General features: G+C 30.1%; 4 protein-coding genes across 11 annotated transcripts; 3 read left to right on the top strand and 1 right to left on the bottom strand.

Moving 5' to 3' along the window:
- The first annotated feature begins 298 nt into the window (after positions 1 to 298).
- LOC122537518 (cytoplasmic dynein 2 intermediate chain 1) lies at positions 299 to 5,183 on the top strand. Its single transcript, XM_043670730.1, has 16 exons — positions 299 to 415; positions 766 to 1,485; positions 1,553 to 1,672; positions 1,749 to 1,918; positions 2,080 to 2,239; positions 2,303 to 2,443; positions 2,517 to 2,657; positions 2,736 to 3,041; positions 3,104 to 3,276; positions 3,351 to 3,564; positions 3,707 to 3,858; positions 3,932 to 4,080; positions 4,149 to 4,207; positions 4,290 to 4,444; positions 4,510 to 4,642; positions 4,716 to 5,183. The coding sequence occupies exons 1-16, from the start codon at positions 404 to 406 to the stop codon at positions 4,836 to 4,838; spliced, it is 2,928 nt and encodes a 975-aa protein (XP_043526665.1). The 5' UTR covers positions 299 to 403; the 3' UTR covers positions 4,839 to 5,183.
- A 67-nt stretch (positions 5,184 to 5,250) lies between these two features.
- Positions 5,251 to 12,907, bottom strand: LOC122537521 (transferrin). Of its 5 annotated transcripts, none has more exons than XM_043670736.1 (15): positions 12,648 to 12,907; positions 11,226 to 11,334; positions 10,986 to 11,119; positions 10,780 to 10,907; positions 9,885 to 10,029; positions 9,648 to 9,805; positions 9,101 to 9,222; positions 8,886 to 9,019; positions 8,487 to 8,733; positions 8,273 to 8,421; positions 7,829 to 7,987; positions 7,645 to 7,743; positions 7,457 to 7,572; positions 7,228 to 7,383; positions 5,251 to 5,437 (listed from the first exon to the last, which is right to left on the bottom strand). In XM_043670736.1, the coding sequence occupies exons 3-15, from the start codon at positions 11,092 to 11,094 to the stop codon at positions 5,252 to 5,254; spliced, it is 1,908 nt and encodes a 635-aa protein (XP_043526671.1). In that variant the 5' UTR covers positions 11,095 to 11,119; positions 11,226 to 11,334; positions 12,648 to 12,907; the 3' UTR covers position 5,251. The 5 variants fall into 5 exon arrangements, with proteins under 5 accessions (XP_043526671.1, XP_043526667.1, XP_043526668.1 ...); XM_043670732.1 differs by lacking the exon at positions 12,648 to 12,907 and adding an exon at positions 11,700 to 11,823; XM_043670733.1 differs by lacking the exon at positions 12,648 to 12,907 and adding an exon at positions 11,427 to 11,542 and having other exon boundaries at positions 11,226 to 11,394.
- On the top strand, positions 5,962 to 6,580 carry LOC122537528 (isoaspartyl peptidase/L-asparaginase-like). The gene is made up of 2 exons (XM_043670756.1): positions 5,962 to 6,106; positions 6,213 to 6,580. The coding sequence occupies exons 1-2, from the start codon at positions 5,962 to 5,964 to the stop codon at positions 6,578 to 6,580; spliced, it is 513 nt and encodes a 170-aa protein (XP_043526691.1).
- Positions 9,717 to 17,783, top strand: LOC122537523 (major facilitator superfamily domain-containing protein 6). 4 transcript variants are annotated; one of them, XM_043670744.1, is made up of 10 exons: positions 9,717 to 9,830; positions 15,208 to 15,356; positions 15,428 to 15,726; positions 15,809 to 16,142; positions 16,229 to 16,419; positions 16,493 to 16,629; positions 16,740 to 16,855; positions 16,931 to 17,176; positions 17,334 to 17,480; positions 17,576 to 17,783. In XM_043670744.1, exons 2-10 carry the CDS (start codon positions 15,299 to 15,301, stop codon positions 17,638 to 17,640), a joined length of 1,593 nt encoding a protein of 530 aa, XP_043526679.1. In that variant the 5' UTR covers positions 9,717 to 9,830; positions 15,208 to 15,298; the 3' UTR covers positions 17,641 to 17,783. The 4 variants fall into 4 exon arrangements, with proteins under 4 accessions (XP_043526679.1, XP_043526676.1, XP_043526677.1 ...); XM_043670741.1 differs by lacking the exon at positions 9,717 to 9,830 and adding an exon at positions 11,709 to 11,811; XM_043670742.1 differs by lacking the exon at positions 9,717 to 9,830 and adding an exon at positions 13,056 to 13,144.
- Positions 17,784 to 17,848: the final 65 nt, after the last annotated feature.

The raw sequence follows: 17,848 nt of genomic DNA, 5'->3' as shown, positions 1-17,848 counted from the left end.
GTATATAAAATATAAAAATATAAAAGAATTCAATCACTGAGTCAGTTGTTATAAGTAAATAGTTAAAATTGTTAAATAATATACAAAAACGCATTATTTTATAGTTTGAATAATTCATTTAAAACAATTAAATGATTTTATTATTCTATAACATTTGTAAACATTATTTAATAATTTTTACAAGTTTCCTATTACAATTAAACAATTAAATTAAATTATTTCATATACTTCGTCTGTAGTGCTATAAATTTGTTTATCATTTTTTACCAATAGATGGTACAAATACCTTTTCGTAATAGTTTCGTAAAACAGCTATGCGTAGCATTGTTGCAACGATGATGACAGTTTTAGTTTACATCATGGTGATCTTGTAAGAACTGTCAACGTCAATCAATCGGAAGGAATGTCTCATAAGGTATTATTTCATTGTATTTTAAAACATCAACTTCAGTATTTTATTTTTATGTAGATCACATCCGGACGCCTCACATTGTCACTACTTGAATGTTATTTCAATTCTCATATTCGGTCATTATAATTTCATAATCCTGACAAGTTTAGAGTACATATTAACTAACAACCTCGAGTTTATCGACTTTTCTTTTAGACAGTATAAAATCACTACGTACATAAAACAGTATTAATCTCATTAATGTATATGTTATTGGTAGGATTTTGACGATTATATAAATAATATGATTTTTCAATTTTCAAATGAAGGTAAGAGAATTATGAGAGAAGTTTGATGCATATATTATATTTTAGGGAGCAATTAAAAAAGATTCATCCGCCAAGAATGGAGACCAATCAAATGTTAAATCAAAATCAAAAAGTTCATTATCTTTTAAAAACTCGGACGACTCTGAAAAAATGGATTTGAAATTAATGAGGACATCTCAAACTCTTGAAAAAAGAAAAGACAATAATAGTCATCTAAGACTGACACAAAATTTACAGTCAAGTAAAAGTAGTACAAGATATTCTCTTAAATCCTCTAAAAGTGTCCCAACCAATGAAGGTTTCTTCCCGACATCCAAATCAAATGTTAATAATTCTAAAATATCATCAAAAAGTATTTTAACAACAAAATCATTAATTGAACCTGTAAAACCATCAAGCAGTAAAAATACTAAAAGTAGTATTAGAAAAATACAGAGTAATTATTCAGAAAAGAGAGGACTGAGTACAATATTCATACCACAGTCACTTACAAGTAAAATTAATACCAAATCATCTAATAAAAGTATTAACTCAATATCAAAAGAAGAAGAAAAAGTTAGAACACGTTCAAATTCATCAGAAACAACTGAATCGAAACTGAAGACTAGACAACGTAGATTGTCTAGAATATTAAGTCCAGATGAAGTAAAAATATTACATTCTGCTACTAGTAGATCAAATTCCATACAGAAGACAGACCAAAGTAAGAAAGAAAAAATAGAAGTTCAGGCAGATGATAAATATAATTACGAAGATGATTTTGAGGTAAAATAATGTATAAAATAATATACACACAATTTGTAATCTAAGCCTAATTTAAATTATTTCATAGGATTATGAATCTGATTTTCAAGAATGCACAGACAGTGAAACATCTGAAGTTAGTGAAGAAACAAATGTTACTCATACTAATGTACCATTGGATCCAATTGAATTGCATACTGCAAAACAAGTACTTATATTTATTTTATTATGGGATAGTATCGATAAGAGTGATATTTTCATTTTAAGTTATCTCTGTACTATAGCGCAAAATTGTGAATAGTGGTGAACAGAAAGAGGAAGAACATATGTATGATTCTGGTCATTATGAGCTTACAGAAGCAAGGAAGAGAGCAGCAAGAATAGAATCAATTGCAAATGATCCAAAGCTATCTTCTCTTCTTGAGATAAAGCAACCAGTTAATAAATCATATAGGTTTGTTCTAAGTAAAATCAAATTTCAAGCTGATTAAATGATGTTCATTGTACGCATTGTATTGTTTTCAATAGTTATACTTTTATTACATGATTGCTAAAATAATATTCATTTTAATAAAAATTTAATATATATATGTGTGTGTACGCGTTTTTATATAGCGAGGATAGATCAGAAAATAAATCATTGCCATTATCTACTGATGAAGGATTCGAAGATAGTCGTTCTGGTGATTTCGCAAAATCACCACCACTCTCGCAAATTTCGTTTATCGATTTTCGTCGAGCTAAGGAAGAACAAAAACCAAAGAAGGACAAAAAGGTGATAAATCGACACGAATTAGTGAAATTTTACATTAATAATTTTATTTATTATTGCTTTCAGAAATCCAAGAAAAGCTTAAATAGAGGTGAAAGGTTATTAGAAATGATAAAATTAGATGTTATGGAGTGGTCTCTTTTGGAATGTTCACCTATACCATATGAAGAATTTATTAGAAATTATGGAAAATTAAATACCCAACAAGTATGATTATTGGCGAATATGGCAACGATACTAAATTTTTATCAATTGAAAAATTAATGCGTTTAATTTTTAGATATCCATGCAAACTGGTGAAGATAATATTGATATAGAAACACAAACGGAGGAAATAATATTTAGAAACAAATGGACTCAATTTCCAATAACTTGTAAAAAAAATTTACAAACCAAGGAAGATTTAGACTTATTTCGTATGGTACATAAATTTATCACTTACTTATCAATATATTATTTTAAATATCAATATCAAAACTTTAAATATCACATTTTTAAGGATCAAATTGGAGTTGGTAGTGATAATAATATAGAAACTATGAACTCTTTGTTATCACAATCCTTTGATGTATTGCGATTAAATGACTTTATGAACCGCGCAGGCAAAGTAATGTTATCATTACTGGAGGAAAGACGATCTGGTGGTAATGTATTTAAAAACGAGGAAGAGATATCGTTCAGTGACGGTGTTGTTAAACTTTCTATAAATTCCATAACATTTCTGGCTGGTAGAGCGGTAACGATAATTCATTATTCAGAAGTCTTAAATAAAATTCTACTCACTATTCATTCTCCAGCTGAAGAAGTAAGAATTATTTATTGCATTATCAAGATCTATAGCGATAAAATGTGTAATATTTTATATAGGAAATTGAGACATCCAGCAAACAAGATTATATAACCGATTGTTGTATCGGATGCGTTTGGAACATTTCTGAACCATCAATGCCAATTAAATTATTGTATTCTACTTGTCCTATTACATCGTGCTGTTTTCATTCAACTAATTACAACGTCGTATTTGCTGGACTTCAGGATGGGTATATCATTATTACCGATATTGTTATAATGATTGTTGTACTGCTTAAAAATAAACAAACATCTTGAACAATAGGTCGATAAGCCTTTGGGATTTAAAGGAAGATGAAATGTGGCATGAGAAAGTAACAGATAAAGCCAACAATTTAGATTGGACAATACGAATGCCTACATATACTACCGCACCAATAGAAATAAATTATACAGCAGAAATTGTTGCAATACGTATATTATCTAAAATTGAAGAAAAGTCAATAGAACGACATAATACTAAATTTGTACCAATACAGGTTTGTTAAAATTGTACATATTAGATTTTGTGATGTGTACAATGCTTTAATTACTAACTTTATTGACGTTATCTGTATTCATTATTTCGCATTAATTATCAACGTTACTTATATTAATATATACTTATATTAATATATATAGATATGTAGTTTGAATGAAAATGGTTTGCTTGTTATATGGAGTGTTTTACATAAGATGGGCAAAAATGTTGATGATATAGGACTATCATTTTGGGGTAGTATAAAACTTGTTAAAAATCAAGAAATCTTTTTACAATCTCATCATAAAAAAAAGTAATTATTCCCTAACAATATATATTTATTATTTAACAAGCATCAGTTTTATGAAATTCTTTTAACTCTTTAGAAAAACCAATACTGCTACCTTCGTTGATATACATGTGGATTGTATTGATAGTAACAATTTTTATATTATAACTAACAGTAATAATATTTTGCATGGTACTTGTATTGGTAACAAAGCTAATCCTGCTGTATATACGAAATTGGATACTTGTAAGTTATTAATAACACATCAATTTTAATTTGTTCATTGTAAATTTATTTTTTTTTTTATATTTCAGATTCATATGGAAATGTAACTTGTATAGATACCTGTCCATTTGAATATTCGTTTTTTCTGGTAATATTTTTACCTACATTCACTGTTTTATATTCTTTTGTTGTTTCTATAGCAGTTTTCTCTTTTTTTTTTCTTATTATAGGTTGGCTGCGATGATGGAACAATTCGATTGCACTCTTTAAGTATTGAAAAACCAATTTTACAATTAAAAGATGAAGATAATACTTATGTTATTAAATCGATACATTGGTCAAGATCGAAACCATTTACATTTTTTGTACTAGACGATAAATCATGGTAAACGAAAAGTAAACATCGATTTAGACAGTATAAACAATTTAAATAACTTTTGTATATTTCAGTATACATATATGGGATTTAAATAATAGTGATATATATCCTACATATAAAATAAATGTACAAAATGGTGGATATATAAAAAGTATGCAATTATCATACTGCAAAACAAAACGCGATATGTCTCATCAATACTTGGTATGTATCAATACTTGGTTATACATGATTTATACATGAGATATATCAAAATTCAATATCTCATTTTCTCCAGGCGTTTGGTACAGAATCTGGGCATGTAGAAATACACAAATTAAAGGCGAATTTTTATCATTCAAAAGAAGAAGATTATTTACAAGAATTAAATACTTTCATGGGATACGTAGCAACTTTATAAGATGATAGAAACTGTTCAAAGGAATTGAAATTTTTTTTATACTTCCAGTAAATTGAAACGATTTTTATATCCCTTAGATATACGTTTGTATCTTCAAAGTAGATGGTACATATTTAAATAGTATTTAAGGACAATTATATGATTATAATATATGTGTCCAGTAAAAATTTTTTAAACTACATCACTTTAACAAGCAAAGCTAGCAATTTGTATAAAACTGTTATTATTTATTATGCACGTTATTCACCGTAATGCACAAAATCGATGCCGTCCATGAATTGAATACAATTCATAATTTTATATTATAAAAATGTATTTAAATAATATGCTCGTAATGAAAACCTTCTTCTGCAATAAATTCTTTATTATTCTAAACATAGACTTATACAGTGGTGTAAAAAAAACATTCATATTTAGGTAATTTGTAATTTACTTAACGCAACGATAAAAATATATATAAAGATCATATAACTATAAAAGAAATTCAAATTTCGTGCACCGCTGCAATGAACTCGTTTTACAAGATCGTTAACGATATCCGAATAACTCGGTACTTGTTGAATTTGATGAACTTCTAATTGTAGATGTTGCGTTTCCTCCTGCAAGAAAAAAAGGGCATTTGCATTTGTTTTTAAATAACATAAACCTGTTTTAATAAACTTATTCCCCGCCGTAAAATTTTATGTTATTCATTCACAATGTGCGATTATTGCTCTTGGATCAATCAGATTTTAGCGAGAATCAAATACGAGTCAAAATTAGACAAAAAGAAACGTCGTATCTACACTGATCCAGTTATAGTAGTTCATGGGGGCGCTGGAAAAATTCCTCGGGCGAAACATAAACGCATGCTCTTCGAGGTTTGAAAAATATTACTTTCCAAATGATATTTATATATATATATATATCATTTTTTTATAAAAAGAAAAAGTAATTATTTATAAAATATACGTGAGCGTTGATAAAACGATCATCATTTCTATACAACGACTTCATTTAATAAATCATGATAAATGAAGATTTTTGTTCGTTCAAATAGGTTAAAAATGCCGCCATTGAGGCATACTGCGATCTTATTAACGGCGAATCAGCGACAGATGCAGTAGAAAAAGCAGTTGCTTATATGGAAAGCAGGCCGCTTTTTAATTGCGCGAAAGGAGGTTCCTTGAACGTTAACGATGAAATTGTCACAGATGCTGCTATAATGACAACACGCGATGCTGGATGTGTAGGCGCTGTTCGTGACATAGAACATCCTATTTCTTTGGGTACATTTTGACTGACGAGTCAATATTTGATGATCCGTTGTAATTTCCATTTAACATCAATATTTAACGATTCGTTGTAACTTCCGATTTCAATTTCTAACGATAGCACGAAAAGTATTAGAGAAAACGGGACATGTTCTAATCGTTGAAAATGGAGCTCAAAAGTTTGCTTTGGACAACGGAATTCCAATTTTACCGCCAGGAAGTTTAAACACAGCCAATTCATCAAGCTTCGAATCTTTGACATACTGTATGAATGAAGAAGAAAATGAAGAAAATAAATGGAATGATGATGACGAGAATAGGAAAAAAGAATGTGATTCGGATTGCTTTATAAATCGATCTTTAGACGGAGAAGAGTACTGTGTATTATCAAGCGATTTAACAGATTGGGATGATCCAATGATTTTACAGGTAATATTAGGCCGGTTAGAAAATTATATATGTATAATCTTAGTTTTTAAAATTTTGTAAGCCCTCAGGTTTTATAAAATATAATTGGAGAATATGAATATCAGGTTAGTGCGGTTGGAGTAGTTGCATACGATCGTAAAAAGCGACTTGCAAGCGGAACATCGACAGCTGGTGACCCCGGGAAACCGGTTGGCTCTTTAAGCGCAATCGGTACGATAATCGGCTGTGGCATTTATACAGATGAACATGGCTGCACCTCTGTTTCTGGTAATGATACAAGTATCTATTGTTACGCACCAGCACGGAGGATAGTTAAAATATTATCTGAAGATATATCAATTAGCACTGCGGTAAATACAGTTTTGCAAAACTTCGAAAGCGAAACTGGAAGCCGTGACATAGGCGTTGTTGCGTTGGACGCGAAAGGTAAACCTTACATTTCTTTCAAATGCCCACAATTTCCATGGGCTTTCTGCGAGAAGAGTTATGTTTATTACGGGATGGTTCAAAACGAGAAGTATAGAGAAAAAATAACTATACTCGAACGACCTTTAGATTGCATGTGCATAAGCTCCGACGAGGAAGACTAGAGAAATGTTATAATTTTATATGCATCATACTAGTTTACAAGTTTAGTTAAATGCCTATTTTTTATAATGTCAATATTTATATTTATAATATATTACTATCTTGATATTTTTACGTACCGGAAATATAATACTATGATTTGAATCGTATATTCCGTACATGGAAAAAGCAGGCGTTGGGCCCTTGAAACTGCTTCCGAAAAGTTTGTCCATTTCCAACAGCATTGAGTAAATTTCTTCTCGTCTTAAGTCTGTTATATTTTCATGCGTTACCACCTGAAAATAATATTCAATATCGTTACTTTTAATATTCGTGCTGTAGAATTGTTTTTATCACAAAGGAGCTTACCATGCCCAACGGAGCCCACGTAAGCAAACACATTTCATCCGAATCGATCTGATTGAGGCATAGAGTTCGGTACTTGGTATTTCTTGCCTGATTACCACGTTTTTGTACTAAATTACCTAAATAATAAATTTAAGAAATAATAAATTTAAAATAAAGTAAATATACTTTTGTGTAGTAAAATAGTTTACCAATTTTTCCTTCGATACTCTTCAAATTAACAAAAGCCACATCTCCGACATTAGACATCATACAGTCAAAAGCAATCAAGTCTTTATCAATTCCGTTCGCTATAAATCGCATTGTTTTCTTGTTTAATTAGTACACAAATCGCGCCGTTTCGTTTAATTCGATTATCACGCCACGTGTACGCACCTTGTTTATTCAAGGCATGTAAATTATACGGCATTTGGCCGTCACTGTCGCTCAAACCAACAATAGAACTCTCTGTGAAGAACTTAGAAACTGCTTCTGTATCTGGGCAGTAATCTGTAGCTGATATATTCTTCAAAGTAGTCACAAAAGCATTCCATCCTGCGGAAATGTCCGTCATTAAGGAATATTTTTTAAAAAAAGTGAAAATATTCAAAGAAAGATATTGATTGACATAATGTCAGATTGGGACAAAGAACAGATGATATTTATAATTGTTGGTTATATTTTATTCTTTATTTTATAGCAATACACAGTAATTCCAATTACCATTTATTGAAAAAATTTCCATTTATTGATTCACAGAAATGACGAAAACTTTGTTCTACAATTTTATCTATAGATTACTATCAAAAATAACTATTCAAAAAATGGGAATATACTCACCAACGTCTCGATATCCCGTGAAACATGCTTTGGCCCCCTTCAGGTCTTTTAAATTCTTGATCCATGAATCCCTTTTCACGACTGCCGCAATCCTAACAAATTCGTTGTTTCTTTTAGGTATCACCTGCACCATCGTTTTTAGATTCATTCTGAAACATTCTATAGCCACTACTTTTTCTATCCACGAATTTATACAGGTTAGATCTTTGCTCACTTTCTAGCTTCAAACAGCTCTTCCGGCCTTGCAACAAATATATCCGCTCGTTCGGTTTTAACAGCTTTCAAACAACCTGCTCTGGTCAATTCCTGGATGCAGGAAATTGCTGGCTCCACACCATACACGATCGAAGCTTCTCTGAGCCATCGACACTTATTTTCTTCCAAATTCGACGCGACGCACCATCTTACTCTTCTCGATGGGTGACACGTTGCGCGATTATTGGCACTCATGAAACGAGGAACTATGATTAGAGAAAAGAAAAATTTTATAATTTAACAGTGTATAAAATATAAAAGATATCCGAGCCTTCGATATATCTTTAAATTATTTTTAATCTTTAAACAATTTTCTTTGGAAAAGATCGGGCTGTTTTAATTAATCTTTGCTAATTACATCTTATTAGGAAGTCTTCCGGCGTTTCCAGAGTATCTGTGCTCACCGGCGTCGGATGATAATTCTCCAGTAATTGGCTAAACTTGTCCATATTCGAAGAACGCATCATCATCTCTACTTTTTCCGCTATCTCTCTGGTAAAACGCAAACATCACTTAGAGTATACATCATTCGATCGAGTTATTTTTAAAGTTTCTTTTTTTTCTTTTACTAACGATCTAGCGATGATCACCGGCCATGGTTTTGTGATCCATACGCATGGTTTATCAAATTTCACCGGTCTCGTCGTACCGTCCGGACAAAGGTACTTGTAATCTTCCTTGTTAATCCGTTCATCCTTATTCCAGATATAATTTCGTTAACAAACTTTTGCTACATCATTTTAACAAATTTTAATATTACATCATGCTACTCAAAATAATTAACACCATGGCAGACAAGAATTGGCGAATAATCGTGTTAAGCGAATAAAAACATTTTTTAATTTACTGTGAAAAGACGTCAAAATGAACGAATTAAATATTTTACTCCAATTTAAAGTTCAGCTAATCGTTTCTTTTATGTTTAATATTCTACTTTACAGTTAGATGTTATTCTAAACTTTAAAATCAAGTGATGAAGCGATTACTATACATTGAACACCACACGTACTAAAATATGTCTATATTTTATAGAATAGTTTTATAGAATATTGACTTTTTCATTCTTCTTCGGTCATTAATTATCTTGAGTATTTATCTGTACAGAAATTAATCTCTCTACCTTAAAATGTTCCAAGGTATCATTTAATCTAACCCAGGCAATATCGCCTGCATTATCAGTGAGGCACAACAAAGCGCCTTCGCGACCGTGATATGTATCAGTCGTATAACAACCAACTGGATTGTCACATGCAGCGCAAAGATTCCTGTACTTGGATTCTACGAGGAAGAAGATTGAAATAAAGTAATTACATTTTGTATTATATTTTCGATTTGCTTCGATTATTTGAATACCTACTTAATTTACTATCGTACGTGGTATCAGCAGTCCAGGGACCAGCTATACAGGCTGTCTCGAAGAAGTTCGACAAACCGTTCATTCGATTCTCCAACAATGTTTTATTTGGATCACATTCTTTCAATATCACCCATTCTTCAAAGTACTATAATCGTAATACAAGCATGTTAATGTTGATGATGCATTTATATTTTTGCTATTTTGTATGTCCAATGTTTTTTTATGTTTGAGCTCAATTCTATTATTGGATGCTAAAAATATCTTAATGTCAAAACATTGATAGTTAAATATCTGCAAGTAATGTTTAACCTCTGTGGTAGTTAAAATATTTCTTTTTTGAAATTTGATTTTCATAAGGTAAAAAAAAAAAAAAAAATAATAAGCAACAATATTTATGTAATACTTGGAAAAATTATGATCGTCAATAATGATATCGCGTTATATAAAGGTCTTTAGATACGAATTGAGTTTAGTCTGTTAACATGACTTTGTCGACATTGATCTTCAAAATTTTCTATTTGAAATGCGTAAAAAAATAATTAATCTAAGTTTTTGAACATTTTATGAACAAAGTTTTGAAGCATTTTATGAACAAAGAAGACTCCTGAGTATCTTAATTTTTGCATCCAAAAATACAATTACTCGCTCAATTATTAAAAAGTAAGCTTATTGTATTTTGCACCAATTAATTGATCATTTTCAACAAAATTGTTCTCATAGAAAGTAAGTAGAGAAAGTAAGTAAAAACTAAATTATCTTCTTTGACACTCCAATACTTTAAACAGTTCGATAAAAATCGAACTTTAATATTTGAAAATACAATCAGCTACTATCTGAGAAAAATAATCTTTTGCAGGACATACGATAAGCAAGAAGTAATTATAAGAAAATAAACCGTAGAAAATGCATTGGTCCAATCATCAGTTGTATCCAGTCCAGGATGACAGAATCTTTTACCTTTTACATCCCATATATTTCTTACCTCCTTAGAGACTATGACTACCATCTCATAACGTTGCTTTTCTACGAAAAAATAATCACCTCGCATGCTGGCAATCGATAAAGTAACTTTAATTGTTGTCCGATTTACTTTGTAATTACCATCTGGAAATGCTCTTAGTTCGTTCGTGACTAGAATGTTGTATTCGTTGTACGCGGATGCTGCAACCAGATCTTCCGGTTCCAGTACGGTAAAGTCAGCTTTGCCCATGGTTAATCGCCGCAGGCAGTTGAATCTGTGTAATCGGTGTCTCATTAAAATACGTCGAAACGACGAAACACGAAATAAGATGTCAATCTTAAAAAGCATAAGATTTATCGATTCTTATTTGTTATACTCGCCTATCATTTCCTATGATACACTCTATTGGGCTCCCTGAAATTACCAACTGCTTGCAAAGTCCACGGATCCTTTTCGTCGTGTGAACACTCTCGACCACGCATAGTTTTACTGAAACGACGATATTTCTTCTCTCTCTCTCTCTCTCTCTCTCTCTCTCTCTCTCTCTCTCTCTCTCTCTCTCTCTCTCTCTCTCTCGCAACTTTTTTTCCTCATCACGATCGAGCAAAGGGGAATGATGACTAATTTGTTATCAATGACAAACAAATTGCTCCCCACTCAAAGTAACTGAAGGCATCGTGTTAACGTTCATTCTGCTCATCTTTATCTTTGTCTATCTTTTTATTTTTAACAGATGAATTATTAAAAGCATACATTCGAAAAAGAATTTTCCAATTTTTTTTTACTTTTAACTTATATATTTTATAGAATATTCATAACAAGGAATATCGCGGATATTAATCAAAGTTACTTACAATTTTCAGCGTTGATACTTTGATGAAAAAACGCGAAAAAGGAGAGTAAAACAAATAATCGAGGTTTCATCTTCAACGATCCTCCCACCGGCATCTTCCTCAAGGACCAATCGTAAGTCTTTGATTTTCACTTTTTCCACAAAATTCTTTGAATTAATTGTCAAAAAACTAACACGATATTTTTCTATGTAACATTTCATACTAAAAACACGGCAATATGCAGGAACAGAGTATACAACGGTTTCATTGTTCTAAGGATAATTATACTTATCCTGCCGTTATGTATAGTTGAGGTAAACACTAATTTAGTGAATATACAAACATCATAATTAAAAACGAAACTATAAAAGAGTTACGCATCAATTTCAATGGAACTTTAAGCGCAAACAAACAATTAACTTAGAAGAAATTTAAGTAAAAAAAGTAATTTAGAAGACATTTAGCAACAAAAATCATGTCTCATCTACTAGTACGATCAATCAGGTTTTCCTGTTACATATCTTCTGATACTATCTCGATACTATCTACTTTTCTTCATTCACGCATCGTTACTATCATCGTTGTTATCGTAAACAATTCTATTCGAAGTTTCATTGAAATCGATGCGTAACATTGCACTCTCCATTTGTCTTCCCATTTGCAAATCAAAAATCAAATGTAAATCGAAAGAGATCACCGAGAACCAATCAACATAAAACGAGGACACAGTAATGATCTGTTCGACAATCACAAACAATAATCAAAGCAACAACAATAATCAAATCACAATAACAGCAACTTGACTGGCCAACGCAAGAATACTCTTATAATCATTTGTCAATGGAAAATGAAACAACATCATCGGTTGGATCTTTGAGTATTTCGAAAAGCAGCATTATCTTTTAGCAACATGTATCTTCAACTTTCAACCGGTGCACCGAACTTTTTTGTACGCAACGAAATACTTACTATCTATTTTTTTTCGTCAGAGTGCTAAAAATGGATACCCGGCGATTGTAACAGAAAACAGTAGCAGGTATGCTACCGCAAGCTTTCAAGAAAAATGAGTATGATTTATGTGAAAAAAATCAGCGTGGATAACTCCTTTGAACAGTCACTCTGAGAAGACGTAAGAAATGACCAATAGTCGGCGAATTTACCATATGGTACCCGAAATACAAAGAGGAGGATTTCTTCGCGTTCGATGCGTCTACGTTTACATATAACTCCACGCAGACTGGATTAAATTGAAACTGGCTGGTGATCCGACCAAAAGTCCAGTAGGGAACTGGAATTATTGAGACTGGTGGGGGCCCGTGCGTAATATAACATGTTGGTACAGCGAATGACGTTAACGTCCGTAAATAATTCCGAACGAATTTAAGCAATACTTTACACAAATGAATTTTTATGCAACACGTTACCATTTTATCTAAACGATGAAAGCTATGAATTCTAATTGAAAGGTAATATTGTGTTTGACATACACTCTGAAAGAAAAGAAACAGGACTGATATTTCTCATTGACGATAATTTATGTATATCCTCCTACACAGTAGCTGCTATGTGCTTCTACTAGATATATTTTCCGTATATTTTCTTGATGAATTTCTATTGTAATATAGATGAGAAATCCAGAGATTATAAATTATGAGAATATTAACATTTAATTATGAATTAAATAAGCGAATCAACTTCTTGATAATCATTGCAGCTTTTCCTTTGGAATCTTAAAGTTTACTTTTGTGTTCAATTATATTTTGAAGAAAGAAAGGGATATATAATACATTTTAACATTCTTATCATTTTAATCAAAACAAACATTCGATTAATCATATAATTAATTCTACAAATTTTTTATTTGGAATTTTGAGAATGTTATCACTTTATTGACTATAAAAGATTAAAGAATATCATAAATACAAGTAAATACTATATACAAAACTAGTATTTATTTATAGAAAACAAATTATATTCTATGTTTTTTATTAATTACCATCATAATTTAATTAATTAATTAATTGATTCGTATATTTAACTTTACTGTGATTGCGCTATTCATGTCTATTCATGTCTCCTCACGCAGAGATCTGAGTCATGCTACAATTGCTACTGAATTACTTTGTTAATGCCAAAAGTATCAGGAACGAAGATTGCTAGCAAATTATTATTATCGTTATGCAGTATCGGTTTTCTTAAGGCAGACACACCATCGTCATCATACAAAATTTTTATAAAAAATCATTTCATGTTTTTTTAATAGTTAGAAAAACTATCAAATTTGAGAATAACAAACTACCCAATAACTGTTAAACTACCCAAATAATCAAATATTCAATACAACTGAACAAAGAAATTTTATTTGATTTAAAACTATAATATTCACTACATATATGTACTACTTATATTAAAAATTATGATGTGCGCATGTTTAATGATGAGTTATTCAAGTAAGATAACTAATCAGCAATGATGAAACTGCTCTGCCTACTATTAACCGATTAATGTGCGAATACTGCAATTTTTTTTTCAACGTAATATTTTTATATCTTTCTAAGATTTTTTACAAAGTTATTTTTTCCTAACTGAAAAAATTGAAATATGATTCTTTCCTGGAAAAGGAAAGATTTATACACAATAATCCAGCAATATTAAAACTAATTTCTTTGCAATAAAATTTTTTAAATAACTTTATAATATGAATTAAAATAGATCATGTATATGTACTTACTTTTCTTTATATATATAAAAATTCTATCATATAATCAAATATATAACCAAATACGAGCTATTACATGCGTTTACATGCATATACGAATAGTCGAACACGCATTTTATATATGTATAGATACATATTTCAATTGAGGGAAACCTCAACTTTCAGTAGCGCTGTACATGAGAGAGGTATCAGACCTATGTAATTTAGTGCCGTGCCAAAATGTTAACATAATAGCTGTATACATATCAGTATGTATTTTGCCTGCGTGATATTAATAATGTCGAAATCATTTGAGGGAAATAAACAGTTGGGAGAAACTTTAGGTAACTGTTGTGTGCATTACATTATTAATTTTATGCAATACAATACAATATAATGTAATTCTTTTAACAATAATAATTCTTTTTATTGTAGAAAAATAAGTCATATTAATATTCTTCAAGATAAAAATAAAATACAGATGACTTATTACATTATTACTTTATATATTTAAATAATTTATACATTATTACTATTATATATTTAAAACACAAATGTAGAGAAATCACGTAGTGACAAATTCATTGAACACTTAATTCGATACAATGAATTTTCAGAATGTCATTCTTTAAATGTTTATTATATACTACATATTGTCTATTAAACAATAACAAATAGTATTTTTAAATTATATCTACATGTAATATATTGTCTTATCTCACACTTGCGTTTTCTCTTTTATTTTCTCTCTTTTAGTAATTATATGTACGTATTTCAAATGTTTTTATACATATAAATATAATTATATTATAAATATAATTTTGATTTCAGAAAACAATGCTGAATTTAAGCATTGTTCCTTAGAGTGATATATTTAAGAAAATGTTTCTCTGATATTTTGGTTACTACAACATCACAATAAATGAAGCTGAATTACAAGCAATTGCCTATTAAGGCACATTATTTCTTCTTTTTGGCAGGCAAGTGCAATTAATGAAGTTAAAATACATCTTTTTATTATATAATTCTTTTATATTATTCATAATTGCAGCAATGGGTCCAATTCTTCCATTTTTACCAGTTTATGGTAAACAACTTGGTGTTTCTGCATTAATTATGGGCAGCATCACAGCTGTCTTACCAATCTTATTCTTAGTTGCTAAACCAAGTTTTGGCTTTCTTGTGGATTATTTTTATGCTTGGAGAAAAATAATCTTTATTATATTATTAGCAACAACAAGTAGTTGCTTTATTTGTATGTACTTCTTACCAATACTTTCAAGTCCTATTTTTTCAGACCATAGCTTTAATAATGTATCCTGTGATTTGTTATCCTATTGTAAACCAGAGGTACTGAAATTTACTGAAATCTAATTATGTAATTTAAACATTCTTAAACTTTTAAAATATTAATTTTTGTTTTCTATTTTAGGATGTGTCTAAGGCACATGATCCCTGTACTGGAGTAAAGAATACTATGTGCCATTGGTTTTGTACAAATAAAAATTTCTCTTTACAAATACAATTTCAAGTAATCAATGAGGAAATAAGTTTTTCCTCAAATTCCACGTGCTTAATTGATAAAAATAGTACCTTATATTGCTCTAGACATAATAACTGCACTGTTACTTGTGATAATTCAAATGATAGCTATTGTCTGTATACATCAATTACTTTTTGGGGCTTCGTTCTGTTAATGTCTCTTGGTAATATTGGTTTTAATGTAAGCAATTGCATGAGTGATGCAATTTGTTTTGATATATTAGGTATTATGTAATTTTTTTTTCTTTTTATTTCAATTTATCAATAATGGAAGCAAGTATTATATCTTTTAGTTCATTTATCTTTTCAGGTGAGGGTGGTCAAATGGGGTATGGTAGACAACGTGTTTGGGGAACTATAGGTTTTGGAATTTCTGCCTTTTTAGCTGGTTATGCAGTAGATTACTGGTCTAAAGGAGAAATTATTAAAACATATACACCAGCATTTTTACTTGTTTTTATATTCACAATCATTGATCTATTTTGTTGTAAAAAATTAGATGTAAGTATCCATTATATACCAAAAAATTTTTCTTTAATATTCTTAATTGCAAGTAGTTTATTACATTTTGCAGCTGCCAAAAATGACAGAATCAACAAATATATTGAAAGATGTTGTGAAACTTTTAAAATTGAAGCCTATAATGATATTTCTCTTTTTCGCAACAATTGCCGGTATTCTTGACAGCTTTATAATTTACTTTTTATTTTGGTAAATATTTATTTAAATATAATACAAAAATATTTTTCAAAATATTACAATACGATAAATATAGATAGGAACAAAATGAAATTCGCATGAAAATGATATATCTCAAATAGGTATTTGGAAGATCTTGCTATGATAACTGGCTGTATGAGAGAAATTAAATTAATAGAAGGTTTAATCGTTGCCGCGGAAACTTTGGGCGGTGAAGTAATTTTCTTTTCCTTGTCTGGTATGCTATTCATTTATTTAAATTTATTTTTTATTTCTCTCTTTTTATCAGTAATAAGTAAAATCTTTCCAATAGGTAAAATCTTAAAGAAACTAGGATTCGGATATACTTTTACATTCTGTTTCATATGTTATGCTTTACGACTTGGACTGATTTCTTTAGCATCGACTCCATGGTGGGTAATACCAATAGAATTGTTTATGCAAGGGCCTACTTATGCACTTTGTTACACAACAATAGTCGCCTATGCAAGTAAAGTGGCACCACCTGGTACATCAGCCACTGTTCAAGGAATCGTAGCTGGCATGGATGATGGTTTTGGTAATAAAAATTTATGATATATTATTTAGATATGTATTCCAACATTTGTACTATTTCAATCGATATTTATCAAAATAATGCTACTCAAATAACATTGTAATCCTACAATGTATATTTATATTATGTGATATTTTTATAGTATTGTTTATTACATTAGGTTTTGCAATTGGTAGCTTGATAGGCGGTATCCTATACAAATTATACGGAGGCATAATAACGTTACGAATATTTTCATCAATTGCCGCTACAACAGCATTTATATACCTCATTTTATATCTTACATACTTAAAAGATGTGACACCAGGTAATAAAATTGACAGTCTTACTAAGTAAATTTAATGCCCATGGACATTTTCATTTTCTGTACCCTTTTATTATTGAAACTATTTCCCATTACAGATACAAAGAATAATATAGAATGGAAAACACCCGAGGAAGCTCAAAGGAAATGTACAGAGAGCTGATATAAAGATATGAATCAAAAGATACTTTTAATACAAGTGAATATTGTTATTGCTAATTTGTTATTGATATATAACATAATGTTTTATCAACAGATTATTTTATTACAGTTTACAAATTATAAATAAAGTTTAATATATTCTTATTATTGGTGTAACCTTTCGTGTGTTCATCGTTTGGGAGATGGCAAATAGTGAAAAAAATGACGTG

The sequence above is a fragment of the Frieseomelitta varia genome, unplaced genomic scaffold, assembly GCF_011392965.1.
Source record: "Frieseomelitta varia isolate USP_RPSP 00005682 unplaced genomic scaffold, Fvar_1.2 scaffold_912, whole genome shotgun sequence".
In the NCBI taxonomy this organism is placed as follows: domain Eukaryota; kingdom Metazoa; phylum Arthropoda; class Insecta; order Hymenoptera; family Apidae; genus Frieseomelitta; species Frieseomelitta varia.
The sequence above is the reverse complement of the archived record's forward strand: the minus strand, read 5'-3'. Positions and strand labels throughout refer to the sequence as shown.

What these genes read in the sequence shown, in the direction of transcription:
- LOC122537518 (XM_043670730.1), top strand. An exon ending in CCAGTTAATAAATCATATAG is followed by an intron (nt 1,919 to 2,079) that starts GTTTGTTCTAAG and finishes GTTTTTATATAG; the next exon opens with CGAGGATAGATCAGAAAATA. An exon ending in AACCAAAGAAGGACAAAAAG is followed by an intron (nt 2,240 to 2,302) that starts GTGATAAATCGA and finishes TATTGCTTTCAG; the next exon opens with AAATCCAAGAAAAGCTTAAA.
- LOC122537528 (XM_043670756.1), top strand. Translation starts at nt 5,962, where the DNA reads ATGGAAAGCAGGCCGCTTTTTAATTGCGCGAAAGGAGGTTCCTTGAAC. An exon ending in AGAACATCCTATTTCTTTGG is followed by an intron (nt 6,107 to 6,212) that starts GTACATTTTGAC and finishes TTCTAACGATAG; the next exon opens with CACGAAAAGTATTAGAGAAA.
- LOC122537521 (XM_043670732.1), bottom strand. Translation starts at nt 11,793, where the DNA reads ATGCCGGTGGGAGGATCGTTGAAGATGAAACCTCGATTATTTGTTTTA. An exon ending in ACTAAGAGCATTTCCAGATG is followed by an intron (nt 10,908 to 10,985) that starts GTAATTACAAAG and finishes ATTTTTTCGTAG; the next exon opens with AAAAGCAACGTTATGAGATG. An exon ending in ATACCTTGGAACATTTTAAG is followed by an intron (nt 9,223 to 9,647) that starts GTAGAGAGATTA and finishes ATCTGGAATAAG; the next exon opens with GATGAACGGATTAACAAGGA.
- LOC122537523 (XM_043670744.1), top strand. Translation starts at nt 15,299, where the DNA reads ATGAAGCTGAATTACAAGCAATTGCCTATTAAGGCACATTATTTCTTC. An exon ending in AATTTGTTTTGATATATTAG is followed by an intron (nt 16,143 to 16,228) that starts GTATTATGTAAT and finishes TTATCTTTTCAG; the next exon opens with GTGAGGGTGGTCAAATGGGG. An exon ending in ATAATTTACTTTTTATTTTG is followed by an intron (nt 16,630 to 16,739) that starts GTAAATATTTAT and finishes TATCTCAAATAG; the next exon opens with GTATTTGGAAGATCTTGCTA.